General features: G+C 33.8%; 3 protein-coding genes across 3 annotated transcripts; 1 reads left to right on the forward strand and 2 right to left on the reverse strand.

The window, feature by feature from the left end:
- Positions 1 to 70: 70 nt before the first annotated feature.
- On the forward strand, positions 71 to 1,619 carry YTM1 (ribosome biogenesis protein ytm1; the record flags this gene model as incomplete). Its single annotated transcript, XM_049357242.1, has 2 exons — positions 71 to 173; positions 340 to 1,619. 2 exons carry the CDS (start codon positions 71 to 73, stop codon positions 1,617 to 1,619), a joined length of 1,383 nt encoding a protein of 460 aa, XP_049208140.1.
- A 459-nt stretch (positions 1,620 to 2,078) lies between these two features.
- On the reverse strand, positions 2,079 to 2,654 carry J4E79_008386 (uncharacterized protein; the record flags this gene model as incomplete). The annotated part of the gene is made up of 2 exons (XM_049357243.1): positions 2,079 to 2,354; positions 2,469 to 2,654. The coding sequence occupies 2 exons, from the start codon at positions 2,652 to 2,654 to the stop codon at positions 2,079 to 2,081; spliced, it is 462 nt and encodes a 153-aa protein (XP_049208141.1).
- Positions 2,655 to 3,435: 781 nt separating this feature from the next.
- On the reverse strand, positions 3,436 to 4,596 carry J4E79_008387 (uncharacterized protein; the record flags this gene model as incomplete). Its single annotated transcript, XM_049357244.1, has 1 exon — positions 3,436 to 4,596. One exon carries the CDS (start codon positions 4,594 to 4,596, stop codon positions 3,436 to 3,438), a length of 1,161 nt encoding a protein of 386 aa, XP_049208142.1.
- Positions 4,597 to 18,643: the final 14,047 nt, after the last annotated feature.

The raw sequence follows: 18,643 nt of genomic DNA on the forward strand, positions 1-18,643 counted from the left end.
AGATCCCAAAATTTCCTAAGCTTCGTAACTTCAACACCGATCAATATATACCGCCAAACCCGCCGACGCCATGGATATCGACGCCGCAGAGACCAAGGTGCAGATTCGCCTTACAACGCGCGATGCTGCTCTGCAGATTTCGGAAGAGCCGAACATCCTCTTGGTTCAAACATGTGAGTAGAACTATCAGAAGCCTAGTCGCAGGTCGCGCCCTCTAGCCACCTACTGCAGCATGATCGCGCAGAAATGCGAGCCATCGCGACTACGCTGCTGTGGTTTCAGGCTACCAAGCGCTGCGCAGTCCGTCTAGATACAGAGCTAACGCGGATGCGCCCACAGCTTTGACTCGACACAAGCTTTCCACACTTGTGAACGAACTCCTGCACCGCGATGACGGCAGTCGCATACCCTTTGACATCCTGATCAACGGCGAATTTCTCCGAACCACAATCGACGAATTCCTCACAAAAAATGGTATCAATGCCGAATCGACGCTGGACGTTGAATACACGAGGGCTTTGGTGCCACCGCTAAACGTCACGAGCTTCGAACACGACGACTGGGTTTCGGCCGTGGATGTCCTGTCAGGAGTGCAAAGTGGGCAAGAAAGGATATTGAGCGCGAGTTATGATGGACTGTTAAGAGTGTGGAATACCTCGGGCGATGTTTTGGCGACTTCAGAGGCTCCCAACAACGGTGGTCGAATTACAAGCTTGAAGACGGCTAAATGGTTGTCGGAGAAGAAGATGGTAGCTGCGGGGCTGGACAATACCGTGCGTGTCTACAAGTACGACGATGATGCGAGGACTATCACCACAGCTCTCGAGCTGTTCAACCACCGCTGGGGTGTAGAAGACGTCGCAGTCCATGCGCCTTCGAGTCGCATTCTCTCCGCCTCCTCGGATACCACTATCTCGCTGTTCTCGAGCAACGCAAAGGAGAACCCCGTCGCGCCAGCGAATTTCCTGCCCAGTTCAACGGCTGCGTCGAACAAGCGACAGAAGCTTTCAAAGCCCGATCGCACGGTCCCCGCTCGCGGAGCACTGGCTACATTCAGCGGTCACACTTCGCCGGTATCTAGCGTCATCTTCAAACCAGACGATGCTACAGTCGCATACTCGGCATCTCACGACCACACACTCAAAACTTGGGATCTGCCTACCCAGTCGTGCGTTGACACCCGAACGACCGGTCACTCGCTTCTCTCCCTATGCGCCATCCCCTCCCGAAACCTGCTTGCAACCGGTACCTCAGCACGACACATCACATTGGTCGACCCCCGCGCATCTGCCACGCAAATCAGTGTCATGACACTACGAGGCCACAAGAACGGTGTTGTTTCTTTGGACACAGATCCATCTTCCGAGTACAACCTGGCATCTGCTTCGCATGACGGAACCGTTCAGATTTGGGATCTCAGGAATGTCAGCACGGGCGGACAGGTCGGAGAAGGAATGACTGGTGAGAGTGTGTACACGATCTACAGGCAAGGACGCGAAAGTGCCAAGAGCCATGGCGAGGGCGCGAAGGTCTTCAGCGTAAGATGGGATAGTGCAGTGGGCATTGTCTCGGGTGGCGAGGATAAGAGGGTGCAGATTAACCGCGCTCTCGGCTCGTAAGAGTTGAAGGTTTTCGCTGGTAGAAGTGCCATTGTAAGGGTGTTTGGGCGCATATCGTAGATACCATTTTGGCTAGGGAAAAGTGTAGCTTCAATTCTTGAACGCGTTGCCCTCCATCGATGTTTCATTTGACTTGGGTGATGCTTCTGCAAGCGATACAGGCCGCAGAGACCTCAGATTCATGTGCAGCACAATGCTTTCCCCCGTATGTGGGTTAACGCAATCAAAAGGGTATCAAGTAACCGCTCCCACCGACCAGCTCCATTCCTCTTTCACGGTCATCGTTCTCCCCTGTTGGCGCATAGCATTCATACTGTGCCCACGGCATCATAGTGTTGTACACCCTCTTCAGCCCAAGTCTACGATAGACTTCCAGTCGCGCTTGTACTTGTTCGATAGACGCATCTTCCACTTGCACTCCGATGTCTAACCAAGAGACCTCATCTCAGTCGTCCCAACTCATACCAAATGTCCCGGCAACAAGAAATTCGCAACCCCCTCTTTAACCGCGTACTCGTGCTCACACGCCCCGCACACCAGCTTGCCCTCTTGTATACACGTCTCAAGCAATATCCTGTGCAGATCCTTCGCTGTCTGGCTAGGCTCCTCTTCTATCTCTTCCGTCGCGGCCGCTGGTGTCGCATCTGTGGTATCTAATGCTGAAGCGGAGGAAGAAGAAGGTTCGACGAGATCGGCGGGCGTGGGTGCTGTAGTGGGGAGTTCAGGAAGACCAAGCTATAATTCGCACATATGTCAGCTTGCTGTTCAAAAGTTTTGGAACATCTGTATCTCTCTGAGACGCAATGCGCATGGGCTTCGCGCCTGACGGGTGTATTTTCTTTCGCGTACCTCGCTGCATATCCCCCTCAATTCATCCCACATGATCCTTGGTAGTATGTTTTTGAGAAAGGCGAGGTTGACGTCTGCTTCTACGATTTCGAGTTCGGCATCGCGGGGGTGGAGGGGGAAGGACGCGGGGTTGGTTTTGCAGGTTTTGATGGCGCATGTGAGGAAGTTGAGGGTGAGGAGCTTCATTTTGTGGGTTTCGTTACAGGAGTCGGTTTGGATTCGGCGCTTTGGGGTTACGTAGGTTTGTTGTGGAATGCGTGGTTTTGGCGGACACGTTCGGGGTTGGACGCTTTGCGACAAATAATTTTTGGCCGCGGGAACGTTGTCTCCCAGTCCCAGCCCTGTGGAGCCAATCAGAGTCTCGTCGGCAAGGGGTCTTTCCCGGTTAGGCAGGTATGCGAAAACCATTGATCGCCGCAGGGAGGGCACTGTGGAGACCGCCGGCCCTGTGGGCGAGGCCCTGATTGGCCCTACGGGGGGACCTTCCCGATCAGGCAACTATGCAAAGACTATCGATCGCGGGAGGGAGGGAGGGCAGCGGGAGCAGCGAGAGCAGCGAGAGCAGCGAGAGCAGTGAGGGCAGTGAGGGCAGTGAGGGCAGTGTGGATCTCTCTGTCCCTGTCGTGCCAATCAAAGCCTTGTCCACAGGGACGGCTTTCCTTGTTAGGCAACTATGACAGATCCATCGATTGCGGCAGGGAGGGCACTGTGGAGACCCAGCTCCCTGTAGGCCCAATCAAAGCTGTTAGGTAGGGTCAGAGACGCTAATGCAGGGCTCTGGATTTAACGTCCGTCATGCCGCTTTCCCACTGCTTCGATGAGAGATTCGCGGTTTGTTTACTCTTCGCCTGTACTGTAAATCTTCGAGAATCCAATTCGCTTTTGTCGCAGTTAAGCTCGTAGGATGGTGATTGCAATGCTTGCACCATCTCTGTATAGCCTTGCGACCCAACAGCAAACATCCAGCCTACCACTTGCCCACATCCTCCAACACCAGATCCGTCGCCCGCTCACTCAACAAAAACGTGCTAACCGCCGGGAACGCACCCGGACATCTAGGAAATGCACTCGCATCTATCACCCGCAGCCCTTCGACCCCTCTGACCCTCAACCTCGTGTCCAACACAGCCATAGGATCAGAATCCGGGCCGACCTTGTTCGTGCTTGTGGGATGGTGACCAAAGACTTGGTCGTGAATCCACTCCCTATCGATCTGCACGTCACGGCAGTAGCCCGTCTCGAGGATATCAGCAGGCGGACAGGGTGGAGAGACGGGCGTTACAGGGCCGACCGGTGCTTCTGTGGAAGCAAATGCTCTACGGACGAAAGCGACGGTGTCAAGCATGGCGTTTAAATCTGTTTCTGCACCCTCGACGAAGTAGTTCATATTCACTTCTGGTGTGTCCACCGGGTCGGCTGATCGGATTTGGACGTATCCAGCAGTGTTCTGGGGATGAATTTTGACGGTGGACCACGAGAATGTTGTAGGAGGGTAGCGTGTGGTATTTTGAGACGTCGGTGGCGCAAAGCCTGTAAAGGAGCCACCCGTGAAGCCGAACATTAGCTCGTCTCTTTCGCCTTCGACCGCATGGGCTGTCTTGAGGAGGAACGCGTTTGAGTTTGTGCCGCCGCGCGCGTAGGGTCCTTGGCCATTGTACCAAAGTTCGATACATGGATCGCCGGGTGATCCGTTTGTGCATTTCGGTGCATTGGGATCAGGTGTCTTTGCGAAGCTGATTTGGGCGTTCCCGTAAATGGGTACCTCGTAGTTGTCCTGTAGGTTGCGGCCCACACCTGGTAAGTCGGAGATTACGGGGATGTTGTACTTTTCGAGAAGGCTTTTGGGTCCGATGCCAGAGAGCTGTAGGATCTGCGGCGAGTTGAAGGCACCACCAGCTACGATAACTTCTTTTCGGGCGAAAGCCTGGTGCAGCGTACCAGTGGTGGAAGAGTTACGACGTGGGTCGGCCTTGTATACGGATTTGCCTTGCAAGTATTCGACTCCAATGGCTCGCGGCTTCGTGCCATTGCCACTGCATTCATCGAATAGTACCTTTGTGGTCAGAGACTCGAGCTGGAGATGTAGCGGGTACATCAGCGTTCCATTCGAATTCGTCAGATTGCGCATTTCCAGGATACGGTCGCGTGGGCTGAAGCGCTTCCAGTTGGGTGTGACATGGAATGGCAGAGACGACAGACCCTCTGTGTCACATGACTATGGATGGTCTGTGCCGGGTTGTATATAGCCCTTACCTTCTCCTAGATTAGTTAGGTAGACCTTATATACAATTTACATCTATTTATACTTTATAGTTAGTAGCTATAACTTAAATAATCTTGTCTCTAGTCTTACTATACAACCTAGTAGTGTAGTTAGAAATAGAACGCTCTAAAGTCTATTTTAAGCAGATAGTTTTATTACTACTAGAGTTACTACTTATAACTATACCTTACTTACAATACTATTAGCTTATAGAAGACATTCTTAAGTAACTATTAAGTCTAGTAACCTATATTCTCTACAATATAGATAACGCGTATACTACCTTTAACTATTACTAGCTCTAGCCTACGTTAGAACTTCTGCATCTATATAATATATTCTACTTACGTCTATACTAGGCTTATTAGGTTATTACTAAAGAAGCCTTTAATAGTATCTTACTCTGTAAAGAAGCGCTACACTATAACTAGTATATTTTTATTATATTTATAATCTCTAAGCCTACCTTCTACTAGAAGTTATACTCTTACTTTTTTAATTAGACGTTGCTTTCTACAAGAACTATCTATCTATCTTATTAGGCTCTAGTTATTTCTATAAATAGCTATCTACGCTTTCTATAGTAAGCCTAATCTTAAATAACTATTTCTAATAATACGCTACTTCTAATAAATTAACACGTTACTACTTATTCTCTTTATACCTAGTAAGGTAATAGCGTATTAGAATATTTTTACCTTCTCTAATCTTATTACTAGGTTTAAAACTATAACTAATACTCTACTTAGTCTCTTTCTTCTAAATACATATCTAATTCTATTATCTTCTAATTAAATCTATACGTACACTAATTCTCTACTACTACTACCTATACTAAGGTATAAGAGCTCTTCTACTACTACCTTTTTATAGTATAACTAACTATATATTACTCTATCTTACCTAAGCCTTTATACTAGAGTATTACGCTCTTAGATAAGCCTACTATAAAGCGCCTAGAACTACCTTTATATTCTAAGGTCTACTAGTTCTAGCTTAAGTAGTAGTTATCTACGCTTATAATATTATTACTTTTACTAATAGTTCTCTCTAATACACTACTTTTATCTCTCTTTTAGTGCTTAAGACTATATAAGCTATTCTTAAAACTTATAGTACTTTAACTCTCTTTAAGAGTAGGTAATAGTAAGGTATAACTCTTTTTAGTAAAAGTACTTATTTTCTCTCTTTTTTACGCTAGCCTTTTTTAGAAGCTAACCTAGCACTTAGATACTTTTATACCTAGGTTACTACTACTAAAGAGTTATTCTCTTTATAAAAGAACGTGCTCTAAGTAATTAGTACCTTCTAGACTAACACTATAGGCTTTTGCGCCTTTTAAACCTTTACTAACTAGAAATCTACCTAATTATCTACTAGTTATATACTATCTTAAGACTTAGTTAATTAGCTACTACTCTTATAGACCTATTTCTAGATCTTTACCTACTTTTATACTACTATATAAGTATTATTAAACGCTATTCTAGCTATAGTTTCTCTACCTTATAGCCTATTACTACGTTCTAAGGTTCTCTCTAGTAGTTATCTAGCTATACTTATATAGTTATTATTTTCTTCTCTTACGCTCTTACTTCTACTAGAATTAGCCTCTATTACTACCTCTCTAAGCAGCTCTACTCTTTTATATATATTCTTTACTTCTATAAACTCTTTTATTAAGCTACCTCTATTACTTTTCTATTAGAAGACCTCTTATATTAATAGTAATAAGTTTTAGAACTTACTATTATTAACTTTATTAAGGTAAGCTTTATTATAAGTCTTACCTTTATAAAAAGATAATAGCTCTACTAAGTTAGTTACTAAAACTATTATATAGAGGTAGAATAGTAACTTTTTTAAAAGTATTATAGTATCTATAAAGCTCTTAATAAAGTAATAATAGAAGAGATATAATAAGAGAGCCTAGTAGAATAAGAAGTAAAATATATCTAATAATCTAGAATACTCTAAAGTTTCTATAGATTAGCGTCTCTAACCTAAAGATAAGGTAGTATCTACTAACTCTCTTATATTATAGAACGCTTTTTTAGTAAATCTTTACCTTATAAACTTTACTCTTTATACTACTATTACGCTATAGCTTACTAGAGTCTCTACTACACTTTAGATTTTAGGCTCTTTATAGTCTTCTTTACTACTAGGTCTAACTAATATAAGGCTATATATTCTACTTATATAGATAGTAGACTATATAGAACTACGCTAGAATTCTCTACTATCTATACTTATCTATAACCTTAGACTACACGCCTCTACCTATAGTTTAGGTACCTAGAACTCTAGTAATATATAGTATTTAGCTTAGAATTCTAGGCCTAACTTCTAGTAACTACTAGAAGTACTTTTGTAGCTATCTAACTATTCTTCTACTTAGTAGAAGTTTACTCTAAATAATAGTAACGTAAATACCTTAATTACTAAACGCTTTCTTAATCTAGTAGATATATTATAAGGCTATTAGCTCTATATACTAACTAGGTAACCTTTCTATATAGTATATTATTCTACTAGAGAAGATTATAATAGCTATATTATAGGTAGAGTAGAGCTAGCGTAACTCTTAACTAACTAGGTACCTTTATAATAGCTCTATTACTAAGCTAACTACACTAAACCTAGTAACTACCTTTATAATAATAGTTTTAAGTAAAACCTATAGCACTATTAGTCTTACTAGCCTACTTATAGTAAGAGCGCTAGGCCTATACGTAGCTATTAAACGTTTTTTTATAATAGTACCTATAGACTATACGCGCTATTATATTATTATTAGATAGACTAGGCTCTTATCTCTAAAGAGAATAAGATTACTAAAGATAATATAAGAGTTACTATAATAGAAAGCTCTCTACGTTTCTACCTAGAGCGCATTAGCTACTTCTAGCCTAAGATACTAGAATATAAGTATCTAGATAAAACCTCTAAGATAGCTAGTAAGACTAACTTCTATAATATCTAGAACTTTATTAACACTATAAAGATAGCTATTATATCTAGAATAGTAGCTACGTATATAGTTTAATATAACCTCTAGTAGTACTTTAAAGGTACTACTACTTAGTAGTACTTCTTTAATCTTAATCTTGCCTACTATAAGAATATTATTAAAAGTAATAGAATTAACTAATAGAAAGTTAAGCTTATATATTTTTATATCTAGCTAGCTATTATAATAAGAAAGCTTTAGAAAAAGCGCTTTATACTCTAGAACCTTATAAATAGATACTTTCTCTCTAAGTAGTTTCTATAAGTTAAGCGTTTAGCTTAGAATACTAGGTATAGAAATAAGAATAACTACTAATACGTTCTCTAAGTATAGAACCTACTTAACGCTTAGATCTAGGTCTATCTTTAGAATAATATTAGTATAATAAGCTCTAATAAGTTTCTTCTTATAATCTAAGACTAAAAGTATATTCTTATTAATATCTTCTACGTAGAATATAACTCTAGTAAGTAAGCTCTCTATTATTACTCTAAGAGTTAGAGTTATAGTAGCTTAGATTATCTAACACGCAACGCACCTAATTAGAAGCGTTACTAGTTACGTAACTCTACTCTATCTAGCTTAGATCTCTACTTTAATAACTTTACTTACTATAACTATAGTAGCACTTCTAATTAGAATATATAGTAAAACGTAAATAACTCTTCTTAGATAAATAACTAGAGTAGCTAGCAAAGCACGTCTAAATTACAGAACTAGTAGTCTTATAAAGAAAGTTTTACTCTAGTATTCTAGGTAAATAATAGTATCTACGCAAGAACCTAGTAGCTTAGTATAACATTATAGCTATATAGTAAGGTATAGAAAGTATACTATAACTATAACTCTACTCTTACCTAGAATATATACTTTTTAGCTTTAGGCTACTCTACTATACTAACACTACCTTCTCTTATATTATCTATATCTACTCTATTCTCTATACTTAAGAAAATAACTACTACGCATAAGTACGTTTTGCTAGACTTCTATCTTTCTATAGACTCTAGCTATTTTACTACTAAAAATAGTTTTCTACTTAATAATAACTCTAATAATTATAACTCTTCTAGCTAGACTCTATAGAATAATAAGAACTTTATCTATATATAAGATTTTAATAAAGACAAAGACGTGTACTATATACTACTCTTACTTACCTATTCTACTTAGTAGACTACTATAGAACTCTACTAGTTTTACTATTATAAGTATAGTATAAATCTAGTTTCTAATAACTAGTTACACTTATATATTTAAAGCTACTATCTCTTAGACTCTAGTAATAATTATTACCTTAGTATCTATATAGTTACTATAGATACTAACCTATAGCTACCTTTAATTTTACTTATACTAACAAACTAGATAGCTATAGATTCTACTACGCCTACGCGCACTTAACTTATAAAGTCTTTAGCTTTACCTCTAGTAGATAAAGGTTTTACTATATAAAACTAGTATTAAATAAAGATAACTATACGCTCTAGCTAAGAAAGCTTTAATCTAGAAGTATATCTAGATACTAGAGCTAGTATTACGCTTATAGATAAGTTCTTTATTTAAAAGAATTTCTCTAAAGCTATCTAGAAAGTTCTCTAGAAACTAATCTACTATACGTACGCTAGGCTAAAAAAGATAATAGTAATAGAGATTGCCTATATTACGCTCTATATCTCTTTCTATACTAACTCTAGTAAGTAAGTTCTTACACTATAGAAAGTTTAGACATGTATTATTAACTACCTTACGCCTAATATACTTCTTAGTATAGACACGCTAGTACCTTAATAGGTTATTTTTAATCTTAAAGTCTATACTATATAATAACCTTACTATAAGAGTATAACTACTCTACTATTAATTCTTCTAAAGAATAAGAACGCCTTTAAGAAGTGTAAAGTAATAACTACTACTATAGTTACTATACCTCTCTAATCTACTATTAAAGTACTAGTGCACGTTAAGTACCTTCTTTTCTATGCCTATAACTATATCTTTAAGCCTACTAAAGCGCTCTTACTAGCTTTCTTAGTATATATAATACTTATAAAGGTAGATACTAACGCTATAGTCTTATGTAATAACTCTAAGACCTCTATACGCCTACTACGCTGTACACTACTTAGATACGCTGTTCTACTTAATACTAAAGCTATATATAGTATTAATTAATTAGAATATAGGTTAGTAGTAATATCTAACCTCTACTATATATATTATAAGAAAGTAAAGACTACTAATAGTATTACTATCTTTAGTAACCTAGTAGCTGTAGAGTTACTACTTTAAAAAACTATATTATTTCTCTATATTTAGAAAGACTAAGGCACTACTATAGATATTACGCTAGAGTTCTAGATACCTATTACTCTTAAGAATAGTTAGTAAGATATAAAAGTTTCTTTAAAAGTCTATTAGAGTAGTCTACGTAACTAGAAAGTTATTAACGCTATTTTTAATAAACTTACTTATAATTAAAAGATAGAACTTACTAGACTATCTACACTTTTCTTTATACTAGTGTTTGTAATATAAAAGAAAGTTAATACTTATAATATAGGTAGCTCTATTACTTCTATTAAATAGAAAGAATAGTCTATTCTTAATATAAGAGAAGTAAACTACTAGGCGCTTAAGAACTTATACTCTTTTATAACCTAGTAAGATATTATTATATAACTATAGAGCGCTAAGTACATTACTATAGTAGATAGACTATTCTATTTCTACTAATTTGCTGTTTAATCTAAGAATTAATATAACTTTACTATTAATATCTACTATAGAGTAGAAATACTAAATATATACGCTATAGGCTATAAGAACTTAGTCTTCTATATATAGCGTTATAGTAATATTATACTCTAGAATATAAAGAAATTTGTAAAAGCCTATATAGATAATTTTATTATCTATTCTTACACTCTATATAAATACGCCTTACACCTTAAGTGTTTCTTCTACTAGGTTTCTAATATAAGAATTTTCTTAGCTCTAGTAAAGACTTTTATTAGCTATCTCTTAGTTAAACTACTTAGTTAGAGAGTTAATACTTTTAGAGTTACGTCTATAGATAAGTGTATTACTACTCTCTAAGATATAGCCTTCTCTAAGAATACTAAGAATATAAAAATATATTATAGAGTAATTAACTATCTTAATACTTAGACTCTATACCTAGTATAAATCTCTTAACTACTTACTAATCTTAAGACTAAGCTTCTACGTTTTACTTCTAAGAAGAAAGATAGAAGTAGAACTATAATAGTAGTAAAGGCCTATATTCTAGTAGAAAGGCCTATTAAGAAAGCTTTTAATAATATTTAGTTACTCTAGTTAAGCTCTATCTAACTTATATACTATAACACTTAGCGTATACTATATATTAATATAGATTCTTCTAAATAGTATAGTATAGCTCTTATAGTATATTATGTACTAGATAACCTTAAACCTACTATAATTAACTCTAACGTTTCTAATAGGTATAATAATAATAAATTATTACCTATAGCTTAGTTAAAGCGCTCTACTAACTTTTCTATATTCTCTATTTAGCCTATTATTTTTCTATCTAAGTATCTATCTAGCGCTAAGACTTATTACTTTTCTACTAAACTAAAGATAGCTAGACTTTATTAGGTAGTTAAGAAGCTAAGATATATAGTAGAGGTCTTACTAAAGATATTTATTTTTACTAACTATATAGCTGTTACTACTATTACTTAATAGCGCTAACTTATAATAATAAACTTACTTAAGAGCCTAAATCTACGCTTAGCTAAAGCCTTAGTTTACCTCTAGTAGTTTAATCTTAACGTTAGATATAGACCTAGTAGGCTTTACTTTATTTCTAATACACTATTCTACCTTACTTCTATAGCTATACTAGAGTTAGACTTTAAGACTAATATACTTAATAATATAGCTTACGTCTTTTATACACTTATTATAGACTTTAATAATAACTTTAAGACATAGCTAGTCTAGGCCTACTTTAATAACTTACTCTAGGCGCGTATACTAGCTATAATCTCTAGTAAGCGCTAGAACTATAAGAATAAGTCTTAGCTAATACAAGGTTTATAATTTCTTTTTAAGAATAAGCTTATATACTATTAGAACTATAATAATAGCTCTAAGCGCCTTTACATCTTTAAATCTATAATATATAAAGTTTTCTAGTACGCTTATAATAGTTTCTATTACTAAGGCTATAACTATATCTATAACTAAGTTAAGGTCTTCTTTTTTATATATAAACTTAGTAAGTATTTAAGAATATATATAAAGTTTTACCTCTACTATATAGTAAACTAAACATAGTGTTATAAGCTCTATAGTTCTCTTAAGCTAATTAATTACTCTATCTATTTCTTTAAAGTAGCGTATATTAATATTATTATCTATCTACTAGAGACTATTAATAGATTTAACGCTATTCTTACTAAGACGTACTAAGCGTTAAAGATAATTAACGTTATACTAGGTAAGAACTATTAGTCTAGAGAAGAATAGTCTATTATAATAACTTATACTAACTATCTTATAAGCTAGAGTAACTAATGCGTAATTATTAGTAACTAGGCGCTTACGTTTATTAAAGAGATATTTTACTACTAGCACTCTATAATAGGTACCTAATTCTACACTATAGCTACTTACTATTCTAAGGCTAATAGTTAGTCTAAGCGCACTAATTAGACTATTAGTATTACGCTACGTTTCTTTATTACTACTAACTAGAACGTAGACTAGACTAAAGTTCTCTCTTATATCTAGTTCTTAATAAATACTATAGTAAATTATTTACTTAGATATACTCTCTATAAGTATATAATAGGTTTTAACCTCTACTAAGGTTTTAATCTTCTATATGTAAAGTAGACTCTCTCTAAGAAAGACTACACTTTTCTATACCTTTAATACTAAAAAGAGGCTAAGAAAGCTTTTATATTTACTAAGATTATATAGAAAAGTTACTATAATATATAGTACTAGTCTTTAGACTTAAAACCTAGTAATTACGTATCTCTAAATCTTTATAAAAGTTACTATCTTAAAGATAATCTTTCTTATAAGATTAGATATTAACGTTTTAGGCTACTTTAAGTGTTAGAAAAGGTTAGTAAGAATGCGTACTATATAGAGTAACTACTAGGTTTCTATATCTATAATGTTGTAAATATAGTATAGCTAGAGCCTTATTATACTATAGAGTAGAATCTATACTATTATGCTTTTCTCTAGCTACTTCTTACTATTACTTATAACTCTAGTAACTATAATCTTAAGCCTATTAAGTATATTATTAAGAGGTATATAAATAATAATATAGTATAGCTTAAATACTTTGTAAAGTAGAAGAATTAAAGTCTAGCCTATAACTAGTAGCTAACTATAGCTTAACTTTATATAGCTTAAGAACTCTAAAAAGACTTTAATAATAAATTCTCTCTTATAGAGTAAGAGTAGTGTAAGCTAAAGCGCCTCTAGAATTATAAAGTAAGATAGGTAGCCTAAGACTAATAAATTTAGAAACTAGTACTAGGTTTAGCTACGTAGCTTAAGGTTACGCACTTACTTTATAATTAGACTAACTTAGTACCTCTAGATTAGCCTACGTATAACGCTACTTTACCTATACTAGATATAGAGTAATTAATAACCTCTTTATATACTCTATTACTTCTACGCTAATAAACTAACCTAAGACTATAAAACTACCTTAACTATAAAGGTATTCTTATACTCTATAACTCTATTAACACTAATCTTACGCCTCTAAGTAATAACTCTTTTCTACACTTTATACTAGATAGCTAGTATAATAATAACTTAGCACTAGCTATTACAGAAGAGAGCGTAACACTAGTTACCTTAGTATTACGTCTACCTATAACTAGCTAATATACACTAAGACTTTAGCTTTAGTAAAAATACTTTTATTTTCTTTTAGACGTTTATAGTAATATTATTTTATTCTTTAGCGTATACTCTATTTTAGTACTTAGCAACTTTTTACTTCTAGTGTCTACCTTACTATTACTTATAGCTTATAGAGGTATTCTTTTCTTTCTAGCCTTCTTAGCTTAGACTTTATATTTTAAATATATTCTATACTAGAAACTATATATTAAGTATACCTTATAGTATATTTAGCTTTCTATAGTTAACTAGTAAATACTATTTTATAATATCTATATATTATACTCTAGCGTAACTATCTACACTCTACCTATATTATATATCTAACTACTCTACTAGACTTATTATTATATAAATCTTACGCTCTAGCCTTTAAGTAAGAGAAGCTCTAGTAGAGAGCTAGCTACTCTCTTATCTAGTACAATAATCTTTTCTATATATAAAATATTTCTTCTATATATTAGAACTATCTTTTCTATATCTCTAGTAACTCTTTTTCTCTATTATACTAAGCCTACGCTCTACTTATCTTACAACTATACCTATATCTTACTATATCTTACTTTACACTTTTCTATAATTATTATATTATATGCGTTTATAGCTATATAGGCGCCTATAGAGCCTATACTAGAAATATAAGTAGATATAAGCTCTCTTATCTATTCTTGCCTTTCTATAAGCCTATTACTAAATATTATAAGCTTACTATTTTATCTCTAAGGTCTCTACGTATAATATTAGCTACTACTACTATATCTCTAACTATAAGTACTTTATAGTAAGCTGCGCCCTCTATTAATACTATAGCTTAGTATAGCACTACTATATAGACTCTAGTAGCTCTTATAAATACTATTTATATACTCTAAGGCTTATTAAGCGCTAGATTAGATATTAAAGTAAAGGCTACGTATTCTAACCTTTATACTGCTTTGCTTTTTAAATTACAAGCTTTTAATATATAGTTATAAGCTCTAGCTCTATTCTTAAACCTAGTAGCGCTTTATATAAGTAAGATTTAACACGTATAGAATATAACTATAGCTACTAAGGCTTTCTTTAGATATACGCTTATAGACAAACCTCTTCTAGTTAATTAGAATATAAGGCGCTACCTTAAGTTTATCTATTATACTAGAATTACCTATATTAAGTACACTTAAGGCTGTCTTTAGATAGAGGTTAAGAGAGACAGCATTTTTACTAAGATCTTTGTCTATAACACTAGCCTTATTAAGAAGTTTAGCTTTAACTTCTACTAGTAATAAACTACTTTTAATTTTCTTACTACCTTTACGCTGCTAGATAAATCTTTTATTAGAAACGTAGAATATAATAAACTTATCTCTAAAGTACCTTTTATTACTAAAGAAATAGATCTATAAGTAGCTTTTAATAAACGCGTAGTAACTTACCTTTAGAACTAGAGATACTAGATTATAGCTTCTAGATAGTCTATAAATTAAGCTACTATCTATATAACTAACGTTAAAAAGAGGCTTATAGTAGATATTAACTAATACTCTATCTATATTACTAAGTCTACCTACTTAGACTAGAGTAATCTAGAAGTTATTAAAATAACTACTATAAAGTATAAGAATATTAAAAACACTTATAGCGTTAAGTCTACTAGCTCTAATAAGATTTATTATATACTTAAGAAGAACTTCTACACTATAAAGTTTAAAAAGAAGTCTAAAACACTTCTCTTTCTATACTACTAGATACTAGAATAAGCGTATTTTCTAGATAAGAAAGAGAAGAAGACTCTTAAAGATAGTAACTATACCTAGGTCTATACCTTATATTATATAGAAGGTATTATAGTAGGTAGTTACTACTATAACTCTAGTAGCGTAGTAATCTACTAGTTCTACTAGACACTACGCTATTAATATAAGATAGTTAGTAATAGAAAGAATAAGAAGTAGAAGATAAATATAGATAGCTCTTTTATTATTAAGAAGACTAATAGTAAGTAGATAGACTTTCTTCTACTAGATATAGTGTATTATTAGTAGGTTAATAAGTAATTTACCTCTAATAGCTATAGTATAATCTACCTTATTAATAATATATTTAATATCTAAGAGTTAGTAAAGTTACTCTAGAAGTATAATCTAGTGTAGATAGAGCTTTACCTAATTCTACTTAATTAGTTTTTTAGTTTTCTATATTACTCTATTAAGATACTATAGACTAAGATTAATAAGATTAAATAGAAGAAGAAGATATAAAAGAAGAGTTTTAAGATAACTACCTATAATTATATAGTAACTAGTTTCTTATACTATTTCTATAAGAATAATAATATAAAGAATAAACCTCTTGCTAGAGTTAAAAATAACCTTAAGAAAGATTTTAGAGATAAGTTTATATTAATACCTAAGCTCTCTATAATACCTAGTACTATAAAGTATAAGTACTATAATTCTAATAACTCTAATTACTATTAGGTTCTAGCTCTAAAGAGCCTAGGCTAACTTAGTATTAGCTATAAATACCTTAGAATTGCTATTATAGCTTAGTAGTAATTTGTCTCTAGTCTTTTTAGAATAATATATCTAATTATAGTCTAATATTATATATCTAGTATTTAACTAACTCTATTATTTAATATTTAAATTACTTTACTCTATAATACTTTTATGTACGCTATTTAGACATAATAAGCTCTAAAGTAGGTTTCTCTAGCGTAATATAACGTAGTAGTAAGTAAGCTATACTATTATTACGCGTAATAGATAATAACTAGAAGAAATTAGCTTCTATATCTCTAGAGGTAGTAACACTACCTACTAAGAAACTTATAGACCTATTAGAAGCCTTTTTAGGTATTACTAACTTAGCCTTAATTATTAGAGATAGTAACGCGCTATTAGAGCCTATTTTAGAGCTAACTAGGCTCTTATAGACTACTACTACTAAAAGTAAAAATAAATAAGCTGCTTTAACCTATAAACTTAAGAAGTTATATAAGTAGAAATAATTAGAGCGCACTTACTAAGATATAGCTTAGCTTAGAAAATTAAAGTATAAGATACTTATAGGTAACTATATAGCTCTTAAAGAGAACGTTACCTACTATACTTTAGCTCTAAGAGGTAAGCTTTAGTTAAACCTAGAAGCTCTATACTTTAAGAATCTAGAGATATTTACTACGCGCAACTACTTATAATATAACTACTAAGTACGTAATTATAAGACTATTTTTAGAGAAGTACCCTCTACCTTCTCTATAGATACCTAGAAGGTAGACTTTACTATAAGGTTTCTAGATAAAACTACTTACTTTACTTAGAATACCTACTTCTAGAACTATATAAGACTTAAGGCATCTTAGACGCTTATCTAGAAGAAACTTAAAATAGTTATACTTAATACGCTTAGTTCTAAGTTATTACAACGCCTTATAGCTTATAATAGGCTTAAATAAACTAAATAGAGGCTAGATTAGAATTCTAACTCTTTTTTAGCCTACCTTAATATACTTTAGAGTAAACTAGATAACTACGCTAAAGAGTAGCGCTGTATAGACTTTATAAGCGCTCTTCTTTTTAATATTTAGAAAGAACTCTTACTTTAAGACCTAGAAGACTATAATATAGTCTCTAAGCTTAATATCTTAGCTTACTACTATTAGAGTAAGATAAAGCGTACTACTATACTTTCTAAGTATCTAGCTTATAAGAAAAGGTTTTATAGCTATTAGGCCTAGAACTCTTTTTTAGAGCCTTCTTAGACCTAAAAAAAGACTAAGAAAGCTAGTTTAGTAAAATCTAACTTATAACTAACTAAATTAGACTAAAATAGTCTAAAAGACTCTAATATAATCTATTAGAAGTATAATAAGACTAGATACTTCTAAAGAGACTGTCTAAAGTCTAAGAAAGACTCTAAGAGCTTATCTAGTTAAAAATTAGAAAAAGGTAGTAAGTAGAGAAGCTAGAGTTTTTCTTAGCTGTCTATGTTACTCTAGATCTAGTATTTTAGAACTTAGAACTTCTTTATAACGTACTTTACCTAAAGCTAGTAAAGCTGCTAATAGTAAAGGTATTACTTAGCTAATTAGAGCTTATTAAGGCTCTAGTAGATAGAAGTTTCTAGTTAAACTTTATTTTAGCGTTACTTACTATAAAGTAAGGCTTACTAGTTTACTCTTTATCTAAGCTATTAGTAGATAGAGTAAATAGTAAAGAATTAAAGATTTATAGCACTACTATAGTAACTATAAAGGTAGTAGATTCTTATAGAAAATAAGAGACTTAGAATATTCTATACATTATTATAGAAGTTTATAAGTATTAGGTATACTTAGGTCTACTCTAGATAGACGCGTATTACCTAAAGATTAGCTACTCTATATAAAAGCTACTTTTTTAGAGCACTAAGTCTAAGAATAGAACTATTTATAGAAAGATTACGCTAGAAAAAGCTAAGAAGTTTAAGAAGACTATGCGTAATTCTATAGTAGATATATATAGCTATCTTATTATCTTAACACTCTAGTCTAGCCTAGAAAAGACTAAAGAGAGTAGTTTACCTCTATAATATACTAAGTTTGCGCACCTTAGATTAAAAGATAACTTAAGAGTTCTTACTAACTATAGTTTATAAGACTTAGCTATTAATTTACTACTTAAAACTATAGCGCTCTATTAGCTATTATATAATCTCTCTAAGATAAAGTTAGAGCTCTTATATAAGTATTTAGATAAGTACTTAGCGCAAGAGTAGATTAAGTATAGTAAGTCTCTAGTAGAGGTATCTATACTTTTTGCTAAGAAGAAAGATAGTAGTATACGCCTATGCGTTAACTATAGAGGCCTTAATAAGGTTACTATTAAGAATTAGTACCTCTTACTACTTATTATAGAGTTTCTAGAAAGATTAGCTAGCGCTAAATTTTATACTAAACTTAATATAAAAGAGGCTTACTATAGAGTACGTATTAAGAAGAGT

Source organism: Alternaria viburni (assembly GCF_023758015.1).
Source record: "Alternaria viburni strain BMP 2772 chromosome Unknown scaffold_20, whole genome shotgun sequence".
NCBI lineage: Eukaryota > Fungi > Ascomycota > Dothideomycetes > Pleosporales > Pleosporaceae > Alternaria > Alternaria viburni.